The sequence below is a fragment of the Cryptomeria japonica genome, chromosome 10 (genome assembly GCF_030272615.1).
Source record: "Cryptomeria japonica chromosome 10, Sugi_1.0, whole genome shotgun sequence".
Classification (NCBI taxonomy): Eukaryota; Viridiplantae; Streptophyta; class Pinopsida; order Cupressales; family Cupressaceae; genus Cryptomeria; species Cryptomeria japonica.
In genome coordinates, this window is record NC_081414.1 from 775,575,637 (window position 1) to 775,592,885 (window position 17,249).

The 17,249-nt window shown below is 35.1% G+C and overlaps 1 protein-coding gene across 2 annotated transcripts; it reads left to right on the forward strand.

Annotated features, from left to right (window-relative positions):
• The first annotated feature begins 3,126 nt into the window (after window positions 1-3,126).
• LOC131076081 (UPF0481 protein At3g47200) lies at window positions 3,127-7,789 on the forward strand. 2 transcript variants are annotated; one of them, XM_058013122.2, is made up of 2 exons: window positions 3,127-3,191; window positions 5,758-7,789. In XM_058013122.2, the coding sequence occupies exon 2, from the start codon at window positions 5,766-5,768 to the stop codon at window positions 7,413-7,415; it is 1,650 nt and encodes a 549-aa protein (XP_057869105.2). In that variant the 5' UTR covers window positions 3,127-3,191; window positions 5,758-5,765; the 3' UTR covers window positions 7,416-7,789. The 2 variants fall into 2 exon arrangements, with proteins under 2 accessions (XP_057869105.2, XP_059069574.1); XM_059213591.1 differs by lacking the exon at window positions 3,127-3,191 and adding an exon at window positions 5,500-5,622.
• Window positions 7,790-17,249: the final 9,460 nt, after the last annotated feature.

A 17,249-nucleotide genomic window follows, 5' to 3' on the forward strand; every position in this document is an offset into this window, starting at 1 on the left:
CTTAGCTACTAACCTTTCCTTATATTTATCAACTTCACCATTTGCATTATACTTAGTTTTATAAACCCATTTCACAACTATGCATTCTTTGTTCTTAAGCAAATCAACTATTTCCCATATATCATTTTTCACAATAGACTTTATTTCATCATTCATTTCATTAATCCAATGTTATTCTTTAATTGCATCTTCAAAATATATGGGATATTGAGCAAAAAAAGATAAATTTGATTGCATATCTATCCTATCTCCTTGATCATAAATTTCTTGCAAACTTCTAATCTTCTTTCCTTTTAGTCTTGGTTTTAAAGATTCAATTGTAGGACTTGAATCATTACTTACTTGTGGACTTGATGATTTTCCTTGCTCAACTTGCCTTGATGAGTTTTCTCCTTGTGGGATTCTTGATGGACTTCCTCCTGGTTCATGCGATTGTTCTCCTTGTTCTCCTTGTTCATAATTGTTTATTGTTATTACACTTGCAATTGTCTTGTCTATATTTCCATCTCAAGATTCTTCTTCTTTGAACACAACATCTCTACTTACCATGACTTTCTTGGTTATAGGATTAAACAACTTATATGCCTTGGAGTATTCATCATAGCCAATAAAGATGCATTTTTCATTCTTATCATCTAATTTGCTTCTTGTTTCCTTAGGTAAATGTGCATATGCAATACAACCAAATATTCTGAAATGAGAAACACTATGATGCTTACCACTCCATGCATGTTGAGGAATCATGTCCCTAACAATCTTTGTTCGACTCCTATTCAATATATAAACTGCACGAGCTATTGCTTCAGCCCAATACTCATTAGGTAGATTCTTACCTTTCAACATGCTCCTTGCCATCTCCATTATTGTCTAGTTCTTCCATTTTGCAACACCATTTTGCTGAGGTGTGTAATTTGTAGTAAATTGCTTCCTTATTCCATGATAACTGCAATAATCCAAAAACTCATTTGACTTGTATTCACCTCCTCTATCTGATCTTAATATTTTGATGGACAGGCCATTTTGTTTCTCAACTAATGCTTTGAACTCCTTAAAATTTCCAGATGTCTCAGATTTATAGTTAAGAAAATAAACCCATGTTTCCTATTAAAATCATCAATGAATGTTAGAAAATAAATAATCCTCCCTAATGATGGTGTTTTCATTGGACCACATAAATTTGTATGCACAATTTCTAAAGGTGCCCAAGCTCTATATAACACTCCTTTTGGAAAACTCTGTCTATGTTGCCTAGCCAAAATACAACTTTCACATGAACTTAATTGTGCTTCAATAGGGGGTAAACCTCTTAGCATTTCCTTTCTTTGCAACAAACACAATCCTTTGAAATTTAGATGGCCATATGTCAAATGCCATACCCATGCTTGATCTTGACTTGTTGCCTTGAAACTTGCTTCCATCTCCTCCATCATTTCACTTTCCATGCGAAGTGGGAAAATTCTATTATTTGTCATCTCAACCTTTGCAATCACCATGATACTTGTAGAAATATCAAATATAGTACAAACATTATTCTCAAAAACAACTCTATAGCCCTTTTCAATAGCTTGTCCCACACTTATAAGATTATGCTTCAAACTAGGTACAAAATAAACATAAGGAATAGTCTTCTTACCAAGTTTAGTTATCACATTAATTGCACCTTTGCCCATTACTTCAACAATATTATCATTACCCAATTTGATTTCAAATTTGATTGAAGTATCCAAATTCTCAAACAAATCCTCATTTCTAGTCATATGATTACTACAACCACTGTCTAGAAACCAAATATTATTTGAACTTTCTTGAGCTACATGGCATGTAATGAATAATGTTTCGAAACCACTTAGAAAAAATTGCATTTTGCTTATTCATATCAACTTGTTTTTTTCGACATTCATTTGCTTAATGACCATACTTCTTGGAGTAATAAAATTGCACATTTGATTTGTCAAACCTTTGTGATACCTAATTGTTATTACATACCCTTGAGCTAAAATTTTGATTTTTCCTTCCTCCTAGATCTGGACTCCTTTCTTCTCTTTGATAATTGTTTCTTCCTCTTCCTCTGAATCCTAGATTTCCTCTTCCTCTGCCTCTACCAAAGGTCACTTGTGTTTTGAATGCATTCTCCAATGAGGTAACATCATTCTTATTCAACCTATCTTCATGATTTTTCAAAGAACCAACCAACTCATCTATAGAAAATGTAGTTAAATCCTTGGATTCCTCAATTACCATAGCAATAGTATCAATATTTTTAGGCAAACTTCTTAAAATGTTTTCTACAACCTTTTGATATGTGAATTCATCACCATTTTGCCTTATTTGATTAACCAAATCCGTAACAAGATATGTAAATTTATCTTTTGTCTTAGAATATTTCATTTGCAAATTTTCAAATTCTCTTCTAAGTGCTTGTAGTTTGACAATTTTTACCTTGCTAGTACCTTGATATGTTATTTCAAGGATGTCCCAAGCTTGTTTGGCTGTAGTGACTAGCTTGATCCTTCCAACAATTGTATCATCCAATCCTTGCGCAAGTATCTGCAATGCCCTTTCTATTCTTTTGCCTATTTTCATTAAGCTTTTTCTTATCATCTGGACTCAAGATAGATTCATCTTGTGGTTCAGTATAACCATTTATAACAACGTCTAATAACTCATGTGAATCAAATGTTAATTTCATTCTAAAAGACCAATTATCATAGTGTTGACAAAAAAAAATTGGAATAAGAGGTTGAAAATTACCAATACTAGATGTCATTAAAAGAGAAAGAAGCGAAGTGTCTTGATTCTTATCATTTCTCAGTTACTTTGGCATAATCTTTGATCTTTTTATTGGAATAAGAGTCATTTAAAAACCAGCTGTAAAAACAGCTACGACAGGCAATGAACAAAAGACAGCCCAACCAAAAGAATCTATTCTCCATCTTTAATTAAAGTAGTCAAAAGAGATCAAACAATTTTATTGAAGATAATCTCTAATTGAAGTAGTCAAAAGAGAAAGCAAAAGAAGCCTGAGAATTCGGAATTTCTAACTAAAGTAAAAGAGAGCAGCTGAAGAGAATAAAGGGGAGGTATGACGTGTAATTTTGCTCCAAATTACATAAATTGGATGTAAGTGTTTCTACTGCCAATCGGTGGGCGTTCGCCTCTGCACAAGTTTCAGGCGTCGGAGATAAGATAGAGTGAGGTCTTTTTACATTGTTTATTATTATGTTCATATTATTTATTTATGAAGAGATTAGAAAACAAACATGTAGTTTTCGTGTTGATTAAATGATTTGATAATTTGATTAGAGATCAGAGATGAAGGATGCATTACATTAACTTCTATATAATTTCCTTATTGATTCAATGATTAAATGATTTCATCATAATGTCTAGAGATCAGAGAGAAAGGATGCATTACAATGATTTCATCATATAGAAGTTTTGGATAAATTGAAAGACAACTAAAAATAGCCGCATGCAAATTCATGTAAAACTCTTCTTTAACTCTGGCAAAAACTTTGCATGCATTCTCGTCCTACAAAATAAGAAATTATTAGATATTCCAACAATCTTGTTTTGAACTTGTCAAATACTTTATCTTATTAAACTGTATTAGAAGATTACTTTTAGGATTTGAAGGTGATCTGAAACAGGAAGATGTATATTGATCAGAAGGAAACATGAAATCAAGAAACCAAGAAACTGTATTCATAATCCAATCAAGAATATGTTTTAAAGATGAAGCATTAAAACATTTGTTTCTTAAAACTATCTTAAATTAATAAATATTACAAAATTGCTCTCCTTTGTAATTCACGAGTATTGCATATGCCCTTTGCAGAATTTATACAATTTTACAGAACCTTTTTCGAAGCAGTAATCTATATAAATATTGAATTTTATAAGCAGTTATTTTTTGAGTGAATTAAACGTGGAGATTTTGAAAGGGTCTCAACTCATTAGTACAAGTTCAAGTAGATATGATAAAGAAGTTTAGTAAGAACAAACCAAATTAATTGTTAGTTTCAAGGTTACTATCTCGTGTGTGATGTCAGTTGCTGTTTCTGTTGTTGTTTTTTTGTACCGTGTGATGTTTTAACTTTCTGAGTGATCAGGATCCCTTTTCCTATTTAAGTAATAAAAAACAAACCAAATCATAATAAGAAAAATAATTTTTTTTTTGAACATTTTGACTTTTAACTACCTTAACTTTGAATTGATTGTTTATAAACTTCAGTAACTGTTAATGATGAACAACGAGCAACCAGCTCAATGTGACTTGAAGTTAAAGTACTTTAGAATGCTCTGAACCCCCGCATCATTCCTCCCCACTACCTTATTGATACAATTCTTTTGGTTCTTGGAAAGAACTTCCATTCATTTAAACCAAACTTGAATTACAAATAAACAAGGGGCATGAAGAGAACCTTTCCTTAGATCCCAACCTCTTATTTAAGCTAAAAGAGCCCTGAGTGGAGACGAGGGAAACTCCCTGCCACTTCGAACCACGGGTAACTCCACATCTGATCAAGGGAGAGATGGCACCAATTGAGTCTTTTTTCTCATGGATTTTGCTTCTTTGATTGATCTTTCGAAACATACCTGCATGACTATCGATCTTTTATTTTTTATTTAATTTGAGAGATAGCAATACAAAGTGATAGAAGCACTTTACTAACAACCACATTAACATAGAATCTAGCAGACAGTAGATACTCTTTGGTTTAATCATCAATGTCAAGTCTTCCAGAATGCCCTGAATGAGTTAGCTATACCATCCAATACCTCCTCCCAATAATCTAAAGCCAAGAAATCTGACCAAAAAAGCCTGCCTAAAGATCTCATTGTGAAGAGAAAAACCCAGATGCCAAATTTTCCCTGGTAACCCAGCTTTGCCAAGAACCACAGCCCATGCAAGATAGTCCTAGCACAATCATAATTGATTTTTCTCCAAGCCTATTTCTAGAACACATCTATATTATTGAGATTAGGAGCCTCAAGAATTCTTTAAAATCTTAACATGGTATGAGAATTAAACCAGTCTAAGAGCCCTACGCATTCTAGAGCGGCTTGGGGTGTTAGAAATAAATTTCAATTAACCAAAGACGGACTGGTCTTAAGAGGTCAGTATTTCGCATATATTAATAATAAATGGAAGATCTGTATCCTAACTGATCTAAAATAAAAAACAAGAACTATTAAAACATAAATCTCTGTTGTGATGAATTATTCAAGGGCACAATCTTTGGATTTCTTCTTTAACGAATGGCTATAAACATCAAATTCACAATCAGGCCTTGGTGATTGTATTAATTCCATTAGTTAAAAATGAAGCTGCAACATTAGTCTGTAAATTAAATTCTTTAACATCAGAAATATTAGTTGTGGGGTCTTCCATTGTGTTTGCCAAAATTTAACGATGAAATGCCATTATAAATTTTCTAGATTTCATCTTCAAGTGCTAACGCTTCCACTTTCTGCAAATGAAATTTGTGGCTACAGTGCGAATTGATCAGTGTGGGGAACGCGAAACATACATAACTTATAAAAACTCTGTTGTAATATACTTGGAATGAGGGAAAACAGAGAAAATGACATTTCAATGAAATAGTATTGCATTTAATGGTGCTCGGCTTCACGAAAATCCTGATTTCTCAGTTATTGTTTACTTGATATTAGGGAAAACAGAGGAAATGACATTTCAATGAAATAGTATTACATCTTATGGTGCTTGACTTACGAAAGTCCTGACTTTTTCAGACAAAGAGATGCAAAGAGGAGTTTCGACTCCTGTGAAGCAAGAGAGAAAATCCGAGGCAGCGAAAAGGAATTCCCGCATTGCGGCGAAAGCGAAAGCTCCAATAATGGCGGGGGACAAGACGATGAGTGACAAAGAAAGTGAATCAGTATGGCTGGAGGAGGTGAGGCACAGGTTTAATGAGGGAGCCTGGACGCGGACAGCGAGAAAAGAAACCTCAAGAACCATTTCCATTCACAGAATTCCAACGTATTTCAAGGATCTGAATGCCAAAGCCTACATACCACGGGTTGTGTCGTTAGGCCTTTTTCATCATCAGCCCACCAGAGCATTGTCTGCAATGGACCGTCGCAAAGTAGATGCTGTTCTGAGAATGCGACAGAGGCTGCAACCATCAAAGCAAACATTTTTAGTCGATTTGTTCAAGAAATCAATCCCTGAAATAACAAGCTGCTACGAAGGTGGAATGGATACTGGGGACGAAACTATTGCCTGGACTTGTCTTCTCGATGGCTGCTTTGTTCTTGAGATTCTCAGAGTTCTAACCCGACAGGAAGATAAGATCAATCGTCCTCCTGACAATCTTACTTCCCCTACACAGGTAGAGGAGAATTCCGATCCCATCTATAATAAGAATAGGGTTAGAACCTGCCAGTTTGATATTCTGGGTGATTTCTTCATGATGGAAAATCAGATCCCCATTAAGGTTCTGTCGAGTCTATTACAATTGGAGATGGATTCGCCTCAGAGTGCTCAGAAAGAATTGTACAAAATGATTTGTGAAATCGTTTCAATAATTCATCCTTTCCTTCCCAGGGGATTTCCCACCGCGGAAAAACCAGATTCATTTGAAGAAGCTGGAGATCTGGAGAAATATAAACACATCCTGGGACTGTTCCATTGCTTTGTGACAGAAGAATACTTAGCTAGGCGGTTAGAGGGCAAACAAAAACCAGACATCAAGAAAAATTCTTCTGCTATTTGCTTTCCAATAAAAAACTATACAAGCAGACAAGAAGAAGAGCAATTGAAAAAACAGAATGGCAAAAAACAGAGTGATAAGAAGATCGGTGATGAGCAGGAACTCAATACATTTATAAAGGGTTCGGCCTCAGAGCTCTTCGATAATGGTATGAAGTTCAAGCCTTACTATGGAGTCCCATCGAAGGAAAAAATATGTTTCAGGCAGAAAACACTTTCTCTGCCTACTGTTTTTATCACAGATACTTCAGAGATGATCTTCAGGAATCTGATGGCCATGGAGGTGTGCCGGCCAAAAAGTATGAAATATGTCTCATATTATATATTGCTCATGAATACCTTGATTGAGGGAGAAAAAGATGTTGCCGTGCTAAGAAGGGAAGGGGTTATTCAGAGTTCCATGGGAACCGATGATGAAGTCACCGACTTGTTCAATGAGCTATGCAAGGGACTCAATTTGCAGGATGTTCAGGAATATCCCTTTGCGAAGGTAAAGCGGGATCTAAATATGTGGTATAATAATCAGCGATGGGTTAAATTGAAACGTTTTTTTATCAGGCATCCCAGGCTTCTAAGGAACTTCTATATATTTTGGGCAATCGCACTTGCTCTCGGGGCTGCTGTACCCACCCTTTTACCAATAGTCAAGAAATTTGTGGATAATCAGATCAATTCTTGATCGAAAGCCACCATGCTCTGTTTAATTCAGTTTGTTCTTCTAAGGTTCTGGTTGGATTGTGTGTGCTTATTTAATCTGTGATTACCTAAATAACTCATATAAGAGATAATAAGTGTTCTTACATAGGGAGTCTGAAATTGTCTCGGAGATAATCGGAAACCCTGTAACCAATGACTCTCAAATACTTTCGTAGATCCCAATGAATGGCATTGCAGGATATGGCCTTTCAGAAAATGAATCAGGTTAGTGTTTGAATTTGTCGGTCACGTAGGGCTGTCAAGTAAGTTTTTTAACATGTTTTTCCACAGTGCATACAGTTGTATGGTTGGCAATAATTTTTTGAAATATAGAGGCGCCCACTATTTATTTCTTCATATTCTTTGTTTTCCTGTTTCTACATAAAAATTGATAGAGTTTGTTTTACAACTGAAAGGAAGGACGGACAATTGAAAATCTTAGAAGTTTCTTATTGGTTGAAAACACAAAAGTATCAATGATTGCAAATTTAAAAGTTTAATTCATATATAAAATAAAATATTTTTTAATATACATTACAAAATGATTCTGATCATCATTTTTGTTAAATTGATCTTTTGAACATATTGATGTGTATTGATGATTTAAAGTTCTTTTAGGGATAATTAAATATAAATATGAAAGATACAAATATAAAGACGTTTCATGATGAAAGATACAAATATGGACATGGCTATGGAACCCTAGAAGACCGTCATTGCTAGTCCATGTAAGAGAACGAAAGGTATGAATATCATAAGCATCATCTAAAAGAGGCAGGTCTATTGTGTTGAAACCCTCACACCTTTACCACTATCATATAGAAAAAGCCTATAGTCTTTTATTATTCAGTATTTTTTGAAGATCTCCATTGAGTTTTCAAGAAAAAGTGTTTGCAAGGAATGATAGAGGTTTTATCTAGTAGGAAATGGTGAAATGAATCCAATAACGATAAGAAGCTAGAAAGTTATTCTCAATATCGAGAGCCCATTTTTAGGGATGGTCTACTAAAACAAATGTGGGTAGCTTTATTATAGAATATAAGCGATTTGCCAAAACCATATGCATTTAAATATTCCTTAAACCATTATGAAAGCCTCTTCATAAAACCCTCATCAAGACTTCATAAACCATTGTTGTTAATATTTAAAACCTTGTCATTTGCTAAAACCACTATAAAAAAGTCACTTTAAAACCCTTATCAAGGAGGTCAGGATCCCTAGAGGCAATAAAGATGACTTGTGTCATGAGTAAAAGATAGTCTCGGAGAAAGACAGAGAAATCATTTTTGAAGATGATAGTCAAAGTAAGGAAAATGTGTGGAAATAAAATCATTGTTATGAGGATTCACAATCATATAGGAAGAAAAGGAAGTGATAGTGACAATGTTAGATTTCATATCTCTCATCACACAATGATAAAATCATGAACTAATATGACAATCACAATAATAAAAAGTCATATGAATACACTAAAAGCATCGATTGACAACAAGTGAATAGGAAAGCTGAGTAAATAAGTGAATGGGTAATTTACAATCCTAACACGATATTGAAAAAGGAAGTGCACTATGATTTTTTGTCGATTTTTTCAAAAAATCTTATACTTTTGGTTTGCCGATTTTTTCCCTAAACGATTTTTGCTAGTATGATATAAAGAGCCATCCTAGGATGAGGAATTTTATCTGCTAATTGGAGAAAATTAAGAGACCCTTTCAATGGAGAAAATTGTAGAGCCAATTGACCATAGAGTCCTAAATAATCGTATAAAAGCTGCTTCCATGCAAAGGGCTATTTTGAGGGTTGAAAGGGTTTATAGTCGCAAAGAATTGTCAAACAGGTAATGGTTGCAATAACCAACCAAGTTGGTATTGACATAAACCTAACAACATCACATGAATGGATGTTTCTCCTCTATAATTTGTAGATGGCCTTGGACTTTGAAAAGTTGCTTCCATACAAAGGGCTATTTTAAGGGCTAAAAGGGTTTATAGTCGCAGAGAATTGTTCACCCCTCCTATGAAGTGACTTGACTTTATAACTAGCAACTATAGAATGGAGAGGTTAAGGAGGTTGAGGATCCATATTTTTCCAAAGAAGATACCATTAAACAAAGTGAACAAGAGAATGCAGGGAAAGAAAAGGAACTTGCAAAAACATCTTGATGATAAGAATAAAAGGAACAATCTCTTGTATAGTTGTTGTCAAGCATCTATCTGCAGCAATTGTACCCTAATAATTGCCCTAATTTTAAGGTTTACTCATTATTGATGCATTTAATCTTATTTTGTGGACATTTTATGGGTATGTGGCCTGAGGAATTGAGTATTAACGTCAGATACAAGCAAGGGGAGGAGAAACCTATTCAATTATGGACTTCTATTTGGGCTTCTCATTACACAAGATCAAATTATAATTGAATCAAGACCTAAAGATTTTGATGGTAGAAAGATAGTGAATCATAACTGGGGTGATTGATATGTCCAGCGACTTGTCTTTATAACAGGGAGCCGCAAAAGGGAGAGGTTAAGGAGGTTGAGGATCCATTTTTTGCCAAAGCCGATACCATTAAACAAAGTGAATAAGAGAATGCAAGGAAAGCAAAGGAACTTGCAAAAAAATCTTGATGAAAAAAATGAAAGGACCAACCTCTTGTACAACACATAACATGAAGCACAGCTGGTAAGAGGTAGTAACAATAATGGTGACAACTGTTGTGTCAATGGCACTACCATCTGCTACTGCAATTTTCTTCAATTTGAATTTGATGAATAAAAGTAGAGTGAATTCCCTTGGGTTTAGGGTTTCTAGCTCCAATGGGTTGCTTCTCATGCATGGTGAATTTGCAAGGAAGAGGTTCCACGTTCGATTCTCAATAGGGACTCATGATAAAGAGAAAGAGAGGATTGTGAATGAGAAAAGGTTGCTTGCTGTTGCTAGAGGCTAATTCTTCATCAACAACTATTTGCAACAATTGTGTCTGCTTCCTCCCAATTTTGGCACCCTAAGCCCACGTATAATGATGGTGCATAATTACTTTTAAAAAAAAAAATACCATGTGTTCATCAAAATTCCAACATGAAATAGGAAATCTGCACTATCGTCAAAAGTCAACCCGATGGTAACACAACTAGACCATGTGATCTGGATATAATACATCGATTTAGTCCATCGGCATAACGCACACTAGCGGCAATGGAGAAATCTTGTATTGTTGATAGTCGATGATGCTATTGGTAAGACTTTTCCCGATGGACATTGGCAAAGGTTAAGATGATATAGGGTCAAAGATTATGCTAAGGAGATATAACGTATTGGGAGGAGCTACGTTGAGGGAAAAGAAATCGGGGAAATCATGCCCATCGCCTAAACACATTTTAAACTATCCCGATGGCCGATGAGACTAGTGGGATAACTTGCACCGATTATTAGGAAGAGAGGTCATTGACGTATGTTATCCCAATGAGTAAGAAGAAATCAAGAGGCTGTGAAAATCATCGGACCAACATATACCGATAAATAGGTAAAATCCATGTTCGTCAGAATACCAAGGTGAAATTTCAAGATGTCTGAAGTCTGACGAACATGGGGTATACCGTCAGAATTAAATAAAGACTTCAACTTTTCCAAATTGGAGAGAAGGAATAAAATTTTGGCACAGTGCCATCTTTGAAAAAGCTATAATAGGAAGCCAATTCGATTACCTTCCTGATGCACTGCACCATCCATGAATAGAGATGTTGATTAATGCTCTACTTATCTACAATCGTGAGTAACCAAGATATTTCTTTGTGTTAATTTTCATTTTATTATATTTTACTTCTAGATTTGTTATTGCTCTTTGTACTTTTAAGTTATCATGATCTTGCATCGGTCCTATTTCGATTTTCTTTAAGAGTTCTTTTGAATAGTTACTGAGATTTAAAAACTCTTATATAGCCTTCAAATGTTTAAGGTTGTTTGTGTGGGTGTGCTAGGCCATTTGTGTTTATCTACAGATTAGGAATAAACAATTGTTCAACTTATTGTCATATTCACAAAACAAGATAGGCGGCCATAGGCTGGATACAGGAAAATGGGCTTGTTACTCATCCTTTTTTTTTTCTGTTTTATATCGATGGTGTGTATTGTGTATATAAATTTCGCTTCAGTCACAATATGATTAAGATTGAGAACATACTGTAACTCTGAATCTTGACTGCAATGTAAATACAGGATGAAGAGTTTACTAGGAATGAAGCTAACGTTTCATTTATCTTTGGTAACTTAAATATTATATAACTTTGCAGGTTAGATGTGGGCTTGGTTTTAAATGTGGGTTTGACTACATTGCACCATGTAGTTGGTGGTTTTACAAGAACACTAATGTGTTAGTATTATGGAAATAAAATGAAACACATTAAACTAACGAATTTTATAGTAATTCTAGAACTTATTATTTTTGAATATTTAGTTTCTAACATTATTTGAATAGTCAATTTATGAGTTCTGTTTGCATAGTCAAAGTTTAGTAAGTTTTATGATTTTTGTGAATACATTTTCAAGTTGATTCAAGTGAAAGAATATTTATACTGTATATATTTCTTTTGTTTGATAAGCATCTACCATATGTTATGATCATATATGAATATTTTATTTTTTTTTAATCATTTTTTAACATTTTTATTATAATTTTTTTTCCATTGATTGATTCAATACAATGGCCATACTGCTTAGGATTCTACAAAGCTACATAATGTACATGACATATAGGTTCTTATTTTTTTTCACAATTCAATTTTAGAAATAAAATATTGATAGTCATGTTATTTTTGGCTAAGATGTCAATTTATGACCATCAATTCATCTTTCCTAAGTGACATGTATGTACCTAATCAACTATAAATTATCATTTTGGACATATTTGATTTCATAATTCAAATAACCATGCACACATTTGAACAACATCATACTTACATTGTAAGATAAAATTATTGATTCTATCAGAAACCTTGGGAAATATTTCATTAAAAAAGTCAAATCTAGTATAATGTAATTAGAGAGAAGAATGAGACTCCTCATCAATTTCTTAAGTATATTTTTTCAAGTATAAAGTTTAGAAATATAAAGAAAAAATAGCTGAAATGAATTTGGTTATCATGAATTCTCATGTAACTTCTTAGAATATTTTTTTTAAGAAATAAAAGCAACTTTATACTTAGAATATTTTTCTTAAGAAATAAAATCAACTATATACTTGTCATGCTTTCAGTCTAGAATAATAGATCAATAAATCAAAATCACTTATATGAAATAAGTTATTGAAATCTTTCTTGAGATATTAATTTTAGATTACTCATAATGATTGAAAAATAATCAAAACTATACTAAGAAATATGTCGGACTCTATCAACCAGAATAGTACACCTATCATTTGTAAATCAAGTTTAATACCCGTTTTCTTGTCATTCTTTTTAGAGGGGAGGGGAATGGTTGGACAAGGAGAACCACAGAGATGGGAATGTTTGCTTTTTCTTCATTTAAAATAAATATAATGGTGACTAATCATTGAGATGTGTGATACTTGATTTTTGGAGGTGAGGTGATAGCCAGACTTTAACACATGAGGTAGGGAGAAGAAGATTGAATTTTACAACGGATTTTCCATCCGTCAATCGGAAAGACTTTAGATTCTTTCTTGCTTGGTCTCTTTTTCATCTACTCACTTGTGGAAGAAGTCAAAGAATGGCGAAAAAGAGAAAAAAATAGGTTGTAAAAGAGTGGCATCTATCAGTAACGGACCCAGAAATTCGTTCCTCATGGTTTGAGGATGTGAAGGGCAAGTTCGAATTTCACAAGGCCGAAAACAATGAGTTAGATGATAAATTAGGAAATCTGTCTCGTATCTCCATAAACTCAGTGCCAGTGTATCTGATGAGTTTAAACAGTAATGCATATGTGCCTCGGGTGGTCCGTTTGGGACTTTTTCATCACAGGGTATCTAAGCTACTCTCTCAGATGGAACTCTACAAAATAAACACCATAAATCAAATAATGAAAAGGCTCCCACAACAGCAGCAACACGATCGCTTTCTAGTCGAGCGAGTGTAGAGGTTGCTTCCAAAACTTACAGAAAGCTATGAAGTAAAAGTAGATTGCGACCCATAAATCCTTGCTTGCGAGTGTAGAGGTTGCTTCCAAAACTTACAAAATATATGATAGAAATAAACTATATTCTATCAAGATGAAAATATTGATCAACTGGATCATCAATCGTTACATATAGTGAATATGAGCCTTCTTATATAGGCAAGACTATATGGATATGTGAGCACACAAACATGACATGTGGCTCAATAAGAAACAAGGGTAGGTAGGAAATAGGTGTGGGTAGGTAGGAGAAACAATATAATATTCCACATGAGGTGGATCACCCACTGAATGTGGAGTGTAACAATAAGATCACACCATAAAAGGTAGAAATTCTCCTACACACACTATCCCAATGTGGCACAAACACCCAAGTGTCTCATACCCAAACTACTATGAAATGCATGTACCTAAGTAAACTTAAGTAAGGTGTAATAATATCCAAGATGAATAATTATTTACACCAACATTTAGGCTATATCTTGTAAATGCACAAATAATTGCTTATGTCCCTTATGCAGCTATCAAGGACATCTTATCTCAGTCCGAGGTCACTGGAAAAAGGTGCAGATGGATAACTAGGGTTGAAGAGTTTGATTTAGAAATCAAAATTACTAAATTGGTAAGAGGGTTAGGTCTTGCTAAGTTGATGGCTGAATCAAATCTCCTTGATGTTGAAGTTAACAATGTTGAAATTGAGAATATCATGGTCACAAGTATTGAAACACAACCCTGGTATTCAGAAATAGTACATTTTTTGAGGGATGCAGCATACTCAGAGGGAATGACTCATAACTAGAGAAGGACATTGAAACTGAAGTCTCAAAAGTATGTCCTTATTCAGGGTGATCTATATTGGCAAAACAAAGATGGGGCATTGTTGATGTGCTTAGATAAATCCCAAGCTAGAAGGATGCTAACTGAAATGCATAATGGAGTATGTGGAGGCCACTACTCTACCAAGACCACAGCTGGCAAGATAGTTCGGGCTGGATACTATTGGCCTACTGTGTTCAAAGATGCCCATGAGCATGTCCGGAGGTGTGACCCATGCCAAAAATTTTCTTCCAAGTTAAAGTACGAAGGAGCTTTGCCCCTTAAGCCAGTTACAGTGGAAGCCCCTTTTGTCTAGTGGGGCATTGATTTTATTGGGGAAATAGTTGAGAAGTCAGGAAGAGGTCACAGATGGATCATAGTGGCCACTGATTACTTCACTAAGTGGATTGAGGCTATGCCTACTAAAAGAGCCACTGGTAAAGTTGTCATTGAATTTCTGATGGATAATGTTATAACAAGATTTGGTGTTCCTATGAAACTGATAATGGACAATGCCATGAGCTTTAGATCAGAGGAATTCATTGAATTTTGTACCAGCCATGGAATAATCATGTCTTATTCTTCACCATACCATCCAAAAGGTAATGGACAAGCAAAATCCAACAATAAAAGCCTTTTGAATATTATTAAGAAAATCTTTGAGGAGAACAAAAGGTCTTGGGATTAGAAATTAAAATTGGACTTATGGGCAGACATGATTACTGTTAAGAAAGTAATTGGTGTATCACCATTTGAATTAGTTTATGGCACACAAAATAGGGTGCCAATCAATAACCTTCTCCATGTATATAAGTTCCTACAAGATGAGGAGTTGGAGTTGTCCGAACCCATGGAAGACATAATGGTTCAAATGGTGGAAGTGGAAGAAATCAGGACTCTGGCTCATAAAAGGAATTTGAAGATTCAGCTACAGTCCAAGTATCTTTTTGACAAAAGAACCACATTGAGGAAGTTTCAAATTGGTGACTTGGTTCTTCAATTGAACACAAGAGGACAAGATAAAGGCAAGCACAAAAAAATTGAGTCATTATGGATGGGCCCTTCTATTGTTTGTGATCTTAATGGAAAAGACTCATACTACTTGCAGACAATGAATGGCGAGGTACAAGAATTCCCAGTGCATGGACAATTCCTGAAGCATTACTTCTCTTAAGTTTTAGAAGTCCATGCACAGTAAGTTGTAGTTTATACATAATTCGGTTTGCTTCTGTTGGTTTCTTTTGGGTTTGTTTTTTGGTCTATTCTCCAAATTTTTCTGTGTTCTTGTATTGATCTCGCAATCAACCATCCCCAATCAGAGCTGCTGTTGTCACTTTTTTTGATTATTGGGTGATTTTTGTTCTTTAATCTGCTAAAATCTACAAAATAGTTTTTAGTTTCTTCATTCTGCCTCTAAGGGTTGTTGGTCTAAGGGTTTAGGGTTTCTACAATTCACCTTTTCCATCTTGAAGTCCCGACGTTCTTTTTTCTTGTTACCTTTTCCACTTGGGTGGAAGGGTTGGTCCGTCGTGAGAAGAGGTCCCCCCCTTTAAGTTTTGCCTTAGGCGGGTCGTTAGTAATGTTTTTAATTTTTTGCCTTTTCCTAAGTTTTCATTTCTTTTTCAGTCTTCGTAAAGATTGTGCAAGTTCTAGTTGATCCAACGATGTACGCGGTTTTGAAAAGGGAAGTAACCCAGTGTTTACTTTTTGCAAAATAATGAAGGATTGGTGGGCCCGAAAGGTAAGCTAAAGAATGAGTTAAGCATCACGTGTCTTGTTCTTGATCCAATAGTTGTCACTATTTTGTGATGAAAAGATAAGGGAAGTTTATCCTTCATGAAGAAGTGAAAGGATGGCGGGCCCCAAAGGTAAGTGGATCCCTTGGTTAAAGACCGAACATTTTTGACAAGATCTAGTGGTCAACGCTATTCCGCATGGTAAAGATATGTGCTATTTATGCTTCACGAAATAGAAAAAAGGCAGTGGGCCCAATGAAAGGGTGGCTTGCAAGTTAAAGAAAGTGCATCTTTGAGAAGATCTAATGGTGTGCGTTGTTTCGCAGCCCAAAGTAACAAGAAATTTACTCTTCGCGAAGCAGCAAAAAGGAGTTGGCTCTGACATGGAGAGTTATGTGGCAATCTAGTTGGAGGCACGACTGTTTTAAAAGGTGATTAGTCATTGGGACGCGTGGCTCCAATTAAATTTCAAGATCGGTCTATTTGAAAAGGTGGCGGTGTTGATAAAATACATTGTACGATGAAACATCTGGTAGTTCGGATGTGGTAACTATCAGACCGTTGGGACAAATCAGTGATAACCATGTGGAAGATACTTAAAGGGAGTTTGCAAATGAGTGAATTTTCTAAGAGGTCCCACTTTGAAGACTAAAGAGACTAAAGACCGATCAACTTCAAGTTGATCGGATGCCTTGCACTTTTTCGCATGGTGAAGATGCGAGATGGTTACCTTTTGCGAAGCAGCGAAGAACCACTAGCGGTGGCGGTCACGGTTAGTTGAATAGACAAGTGGTCACCGTGAAGAAAAATGGTCGAGCGGATAGTGGATGATCCAACAGTTAGCGCTGTTTTGCATGGAAAAGATGCAAGATTTTTATCCTTCGCGAAGCAGCAAAAGGAAGGTGGGGCCCATTTCTAAGCAGGATGACTCAGGTACGGTAAAGAACGTGTACATCTTTTAGGATATGATGGATGGTGCTGTTTCACAATGAAAAGATACGAGGTTTTTATCTTTCACGAAGCAGCGAATAGGCATGACACTTAGAAAATTCTTTGTGGTTCGTTAGAGCCATTTTTTGAATTCAATTTCAAATTGATTGCCGAAGCATGTGGCTTAATGTTTCTATTCAATGCTGAGT

Coding starts and splice junctions, on each gene's coding strand:
- LOC131076081 (XM_058013122.2), top strand. CDS start 5,766: ATGCAAAGAGGAGTTTCGACTCCTGTGAAGCAAGAGAGAAAATCCGAG.